Here is a 7,362-nt window from a genome sequence, read left to right as displayed (position 1 = left end):
CCTCTGAACTTGATGAGCTCAATGCAGATCCACAGAAAGTCAAACATTTTTCAGCAAACCAATCTATGCCAGGTGTAAACTTTGAGAAATTCTTCCCAGAGTGTAGTTGTCATGTTGGACTCTTTTGCAAGTTTTTTTTTTTTATATTTAAATTGTAAAATGCAGCTGTTATTGTTTAAGAATTTAAGACATTTTGTGCACATCATAACATACAGTATATTGTAGGTGGAGTTATCTGAGGCTTCACATAGCACTGTAACTAAATATACCATGTTATCTTTACCCCAATGTTCCCTCTAAGCTTTGGCACCTGCTGAGTGGAGTGGTTAGAGAATTGGACAATGTTGTAGCAAACTAAAAACCTATGGAGGAAGTGATCACCCACCTGTCATATCAGTGCTCGCTTCCACCTCGTTCCCCGCTTACTGTCTGTTCTATTACATGCTGTAGGTCCGGGTGGTCCATAGGAGAGAGCTGCGGTTTGCTGCCACCACACCTATTGCATGAAACAGTGCGCAGCAGACCGTCGATGTGCTAACGGTTTTGTTTCAACATGTTGAAAGAACACAATCAGCCGATATTGTGCATGCCGGCTAATCGTGATCTTTCAACAAGCCCTAGTACACCAAGCAATAATCATCTGGAATGGTAGGTAATCGGCCAAGTACTCATACACAAAAGGTAATGGTCAGCCTTAATGGCTGATTTTGACTGTCATGGCTGACCATCATATGTAAGCCGATCATGATCATTTGCAATGGCTAAATTTTATGGAATGGAACTGAGCTGCAACACCACACGCAAACTGAGCACAAGCAGGGTGCTGTTTCTGGAGGAAATCAGCCATGTTTTTATGAGCCGGGATAACCCCATCTTTCACCAGCGCATAGGCATGCTGGATTTATGTAGAGGTGCAGTCTTGGTTACTTCCCCCCACACGTCCCATGAACTCACTACATAATGACAGCTACAATGTCAATCATGCTGATGAAACCAGTTCCCTGAATGTATCATTTCTCACCCTCTCTCTCAGTTTATGATGTGTGACCATTACTGGATGATGTACTCCGTCAGCTACACTGCTACAGGTCCCCTTAATCCTATCTTGGGCCATCGTTTGTTTCCTTGTTGCATAGTAAAAACTGTTGTATCAATAAGACTGGGCTATAAAATAGATCAAAAGAACCCAACAAAGACCACAGATTAACAAACCTAAAACATAAATCAAGCGGGTGTGATCATCTCCTTTATGTCCAGATGTATTGTAGGTATTATTTAACATAAGCAGTTAAAGAGGAATATATGAATACATCATTAGGGAATAGACCCAAGGTAGACTATAATAAGCTAACAGAAAGGTTTATATCTCCTGATCATGTATAATAATATTACATCACACAACGGAGAACAATTATATTTAATAACAGCTGAAATTGAAATTACTATATTAATTGTATTGTGCAAAGGATTGGAATGTATTGTCGGAAACATTACAATATTAGAGAACAGCGAGAGGCCTGTTCAGTAGGGAATAGCTCCTAATCTTCCTACATGAGTTCTGCAATGACTGGAATATTTGACAGCAGTAAAATGCCCTTGAGCTAGATAGCTATTTCAAAGTATTTAACAGTATGGTGTCTGATCTTTTACCTTCAGCTTGTGGGTAGACTACAAGGACACCAAGGTGCATTACCAAATGTAGGATGGGGACAAGATTCCAAGAGGCTTGTTGCACAGGCACACTAGAAACTCTCAGCAGATCCCACACAGGGTCTGAGCCTTAAGGGGGGAGGAGAAGCACTTCTGAGGAGGGGACAATTGTATAGAAGCAAATGCAACAGAGGGGAGGACTAGGAGTGCTGTGCACCTCCCACAACTTTCTATTTCACACTAGGCTTGTGAATGTCCTTCCCCACACTTCTCCAAATCTCAGTGCAGGATGGCTGTGGGTGAGGTTTGATCAGATTATTATAATCATTACAGAATAAACAAACCTGTCTAGAGGCGGTAAATAAACCAGCATGGCACATGTGGCAAGGAGGGTTCTTCTTGTCTCATTCCTAGAAGGAATCAAGTACAGCTCCTTCAGCTCATGTCCACTTTGAAGACTGGATGATGTCTTTTCTCCCCCCACCTATGTATTTATTGAACACTTGGTCATCTGCTGTTGGATGTCATTGCTTGCATTGATCCTCTGGTATCTGGGAGCACTGAAGCTATGATGGTCATCATTTGGAATGTATTTTTACAAGCATTTTTGCTAGCACTGGTCAAAGCAAACCAAAGGAGTTCCAGGGACCCTGCCAACTGCAAGCTCAACAGGAAAGTAAGTGAGAGGGACTCAGCACCATTAGGAAAAGGGGGAGGCTGAAAACTAAGTCATTGTACTTCTGTTTGGTGGGCTTCATAGGCTGTTACAAGTGTTATTAGTGATTTGTATGTATTATATTACTATAGTTGTGACAGTTGTGACATATCATTCTATTATTTTCATTTTCATACTGGTGATCAGAGTGCTATCTAATTTCTAGAAGCTGTAACTTTCTAGTATACAGCTGTGCAGGCATTGCTTACATTATAATGATGGGTGCTTTCTCACAGTGTAATTTAACAGGGGTCTTTAACCCCATAATAGCTACTTAATAACTATAATTCTACAGAAGTCTGCAAGAAGCTTATCATATACCTAAACATTTCCAGTGTTAAAGAAAAAAAAAGAAACAGGACTGCTAAAAGTTGTGTACAGGCTTCCCTGTCACTGACAGCTGCAAACTCCACAGGGTTACAACCATTCTTGATTTCTATATGATTTCTTGCACAATGCTCACTGAGCACTAGACAAAACTAGTATGGCACATCTGTGAACGGTACCTTTACCAATGATCATGAGATTGGTGTATTAGAAAGTATTAAGTGTAGAAGTAACATTGAAATATGGTGAATTCCATAATTTCCTTATATATGCTTATTATTAGAATTGCTAACACAGCTTGTAGTTTATATTCCTTTGTGCCTGTTATGACTGCCTGCTACCCCATAAGCAAAAAAAAAAAAAAAGTTTCCTGAAATGGAATGTAATGGTGAAAACTGTTGGACTATTTCTCTGTACTGTAGCCAGTTGGTTGAATCACATAAGTAAAGTGACAACTATGTAACTAGCTGTTAAATAAGTTTACCACAACTAATGTCTGAACGCACAAGACAAGTACCCATCTGAACACAAGTAATAATAATGATAATATTAATTTGTCTATTATAATAAAATGAACACATCTATCAGATAGAACAAATGAAGAGGACAGGGTTTATTTAGCATCAGAGATCTAATGGATATCATTATTGATCATGATTTAGATGGTTGCTTGTGTTAGGTAGAGTGATTTTCAGACTGGAAGGATAAGATAACACAGAAAAGACACAAGACTAGAACAACCTGAGTTTGGTTGCTGGTTTGTATCATTTTCTATACCTACCTACCTATATTTCCAAATATATGTTTATTGTTTAATCAATATGTACCTTAGCAAACAAAATGGTAAAAATAGTTCTATGGGAACTTTTGACCACTCACCATGCATGGTAATGTGCCATTGAAAAAAACTTTCCTCACAGTTTGATACCCTATCCCTTCAGCAACCAAGACCCAGAACTCCCTGCTGACAACTGTAAACATCATAGTGAAAAGCTATAAATTACACAGCTCCATAAGAAGGGGTAACTACAGTGTAAATGAGGCCAGACATGGAAATCAAGTAGAAAAAGCTGTATCTCACGCTAGTCACCAGACTGCAGAGGTGGACCTGACACACCAGCTTTCATGGGTGCCCAAGGTGGAATTTCCAGTTGGTGCAGCCCAAGGCTCTGTGTTGGAAAACACCCAAAATTAGCAATTGTGTCCAAAACATGCTTAATTCTCATTACCCAAAATAAGCACTGAAAAGGAATATTTGAATAATAAAAAATAAATACAAATAGAGCATACACTAAACTGGACCTAGTTTACCTACATAGTGAATACAGCCCTGTGGGCACTCCGGGACATCGACAAATTGATCTTACAACATGGGCAATACGCACTGTAAAAGCTATCTACTTTTAGCTCATTCTCACAAATATTTTTTTTTATGTTTTAGTTTTTATAGTGTACAGTCATCTTTGTGTGTGTTTAAACATGTGAGGAGATAGCATTAGCAAGGGTCTAGAGCTTAGATCCTCTCTGATTACTAAAATGGCTATCTTTGCTAACAGCACTTCAATTAAACTCAGTAGGCCTAAAATAAGCATGCCAGGGGTAAAGCGCGGTGCATTGAGAGATTGCACAAGTGTAAATCAGAAAGCGCAAAAGTGGAAGCAATACTGGTGTCAAATATATTAGTTAGGATTTAAATGGCAAGTCTCCTGCTATCAGTCCAGTTTTAGGGGTCCAGGCCAAAGAAGACCTGTGTTATTGCAACCCCTTATTATAATGACATCTACTTTGTATACTATACATGTGCAATATAGCGTCTATGGGTGCATGCACATAAACTGTACCCTGCGGCCAGCAGTTTGGGACTCATATATGCACCATGGGAACCAAAGAAATGTCTGCCTGTTTCACTCCTTTATGGACATCACTGTAGTATGTACTTGTATTCTACACCTAGTGGTAATTCAAAGGGCAAAAGTTGTTTCCATTAAGCACAGTGGCCCAGAATTGACAGGCTGTTTGATACATTTGGGGCATCTTTATACCTGTCTAACTTTTTATACCACTAGATGTTTATTTAAAAAGCCGAACGTAATTTTTTGCACATCCTGGAGCATTTAAGGCCATTGCCCCTGTTAGGCCATGACCCTTGTGTAAACTGCGGGCATTTTTTAAAACACAAAATAAAGTTGTCTTAAAAGCGGTATTCCTATCTCAGTACTAGGGTTTCCTGGCCTGCTTGCGGCTGCCAGAGGTGGCAAGAAAGCCAGAAACAGCTAAGCCAGCAGTTTTACACATTTGTGTAACTCCCATTGGTTTTAATGGAAGATGGATAAACAATGCATCACCACGAGCTACCCTGTTTACATAGCTCACAGTGCTATGTTGTTTACGAAACTTCCATTAAAGTAAATAAGGGGCTATGCAAATTGCCTAAAACAGCTGGCTTGGCCACCTTTGACAGCTCCAAGCCGTTCAGAGGAAACCAGGGGGCCAAGATGGAAAATCCCCTTTTGATGAAAATGCACCAGATTTTGGTGCCTTTTCCGCTAATGTCACAGCACACAGAAATTTAAAAATCTGCTCCTCCACAAGTGCAAAACACAAAATCTTACTGGTGCTTGTGTATTATGCATCATGCATTATAAAAAGTGTCATTCATAAAAAAAAAATGAGGTTAGATATTTATATTTATTTATGCTAAATTAGTTTTCAAGATTCTGGGAATACAGTTCATTGAAGGGCTGCGAGGTCTCGGAGATGCCCAATGTAGTATTATATATATGTTTAAATTGTGCCCCTGTCATTGGATATAGAAGTGCAGCTGTAAGTAAAAAAAAAAAAAGCACCAATATTAGAGAATTACGATGCACAATGGCCCTCATGTATAAAACTGTTGTTGGGTAGCTTAACACGTACCAGATTCGCAGTGGATTTAACGCTGCGAGTTTGCAGTGAAATCCGCTGTGAAACCTGGTAGTGTGAAGTTCTATGGGGTTAAATATCCACAGCGGAATTTTCATTCTGCTGCGGATTTGTAACCTGGCCCCTTTAACTCCACGCTGCCCCGGCCTGGAGCATACATTACCTGCTCGGCACCGCGGCTGTGTGAGGCTCCTGGCTCCCGTTGGTCCCCATCAGCCAATCAGGGCTGCCGTGCTGAATTAGTATCAGTATTGGCAACAGAAAAGAACCAAACTCCATTATACAAATGAAATAATAAGAATGGATGGATGCTACAAGCAGCGCACATTTGAGTACTGCTGTGTCTTCTTCAATGAACATTATTGGAAAGTCATGTACAGAACCTTAAACGGGTATTCCAGGAAAAAAAAAAATCACTTTTCCCCTATCCACAGCATAGGGGGAAAGTAGGAGATCGTGGTGGGTCCGACATCTAAACCCCTTGTTATGAATAGAGCCCCTGGTATGGAGTGACGGAAAGAGCCAAGTACAGTGCTCTACCGGCATACTTGGCTGTTTCCGTCACTCCATAGGAATGAATAGAGCCGCGGGTGGCGTGCCGACCCTGGGCTCTATTTGTAACAGAGCCTGCGGGGTCTAATACACAGATCACCAGGGGGTTCAGGGGTCAGACCCCCCACGATCTCATACTTTTCCCCTATCCTGTGGACAGGGGAAAAGTAAATTTTTCCCGGAATACCCCTTTAATTGAAGTAATTTTAGAGTTTGCCAAAGTCTGTTCCTTTTGTGATGTCCTACTATTTCAGTAGTGTATAGCAGCGCAGATGACTTATAGCATATAGCACATTCTTTCCATTTCTTGAGTAGGGTGTAATTCTTCATTTCCCCTCTGGTGGCACTGCAGGTTTATTGAACAATTACTGTTGGGTGCTCCCACAGACTGCAGATGGTCCCAGCAAAGGTCTAACCTGTGATCAGCTCACATCACTTGTAGGAAACTTCTCATCCTGATGCTATTTGTAAGATGTAAATATGGTTTTGACCCAAATGGTTTTTTTTCTTGATTAGTCCTTAGGAAAAACTGCAAGTAACTAGTGATGTTTCTGTCTGAAAAATGCCCATAAATCTGCTTTGTGGTATTGTATTCTTGTATACATCACAGACACTGTTTCCTGCACAGAAAGTCATCAACATGAGCAAACCTGCAAGTGTGAACTCAGCCTAATGAAACTGTCACTTCCAATATTGATGATATGGAATAGAAAAGCAGTTTCTATGGATGAGTGGAAGTAGTACACATAATTGTAAAATGTTTCTTCCAGGCTGAATCGGAGAAGGACACCTTTGTTGTTAGAGGGTGTTTATATTTTATACACAGTACCTCTTGATAGTCTCAAATTTTCACTTTTATAATGCCGCTCATGAAAGAATCTCTTAGGTGTCATCCTCTGATGGAGTGATTCTCTCTGGAAATTTAGACCAAAAGTGTATTCACAACGAAAACAGATTTGCATATTAAAGCAAAATGAAACTACAAAGTTTCTTGAAGGTTGTTGAATTGGAAACAAAGACAAGACAAGTTCTTTGAAAGGGGAAGAAAGATAGTTGATAAAGTTTAGATCATGATGTGTCTTTTTTGGATGAACAGCATTGGACTTGTTAGAAGTAAGATTTTATTACATATCTGATGTACAATGCATTTTTTAGACTGAAAATATTGGCCATACACGCTCCACAAAAACATTGGG

At 39.9% G+C, this 7,362-nt stretch overlaps 1 protein-coding gene across 1 annotated transcript in view; it reads left to right on the top strand.

The window, feature by feature from the left end:
- Positions 1 to 1,982: 1,982 nt before the first annotated feature.
- The window catches only part of TRABD2A (TraB domain containing 2A), a 58,252-nt gene continuing 52,872 nt past the window's right edge, over positions 1,983 to 7,362 (top strand). The window contains exon 1 of the mRNA XM_069964395.1: positions 1,983 to 2,326. Coding sequence (XP_069820496.1) covers positions 2,219 to 2,326 — 108 coding nt within the window. The 5' untranslated portion in view covers positions 1,983 to 2,218. The remainder of the gene's footprint in view (positions 2,327 to 7,362) is intronic.

Source organism: Dendropsophus ebraccatus, chromosome 3 (assembly GCF_027789765.1).
Source record: "Dendropsophus ebraccatus isolate aDenEbr1 chromosome 3, aDenEbr1.pat, whole genome shotgun sequence".
Taxonomy (NCBI): Eukaryota; Metazoa; Chordata; class Amphibia; order Anura; family Hylidae; genus Dendropsophus; species Dendropsophus ebraccatus.
Note: the sequence above shows the minus strand (reverse complement) of the source record. Positions and strands in the feature narration are given on the sequence as shown.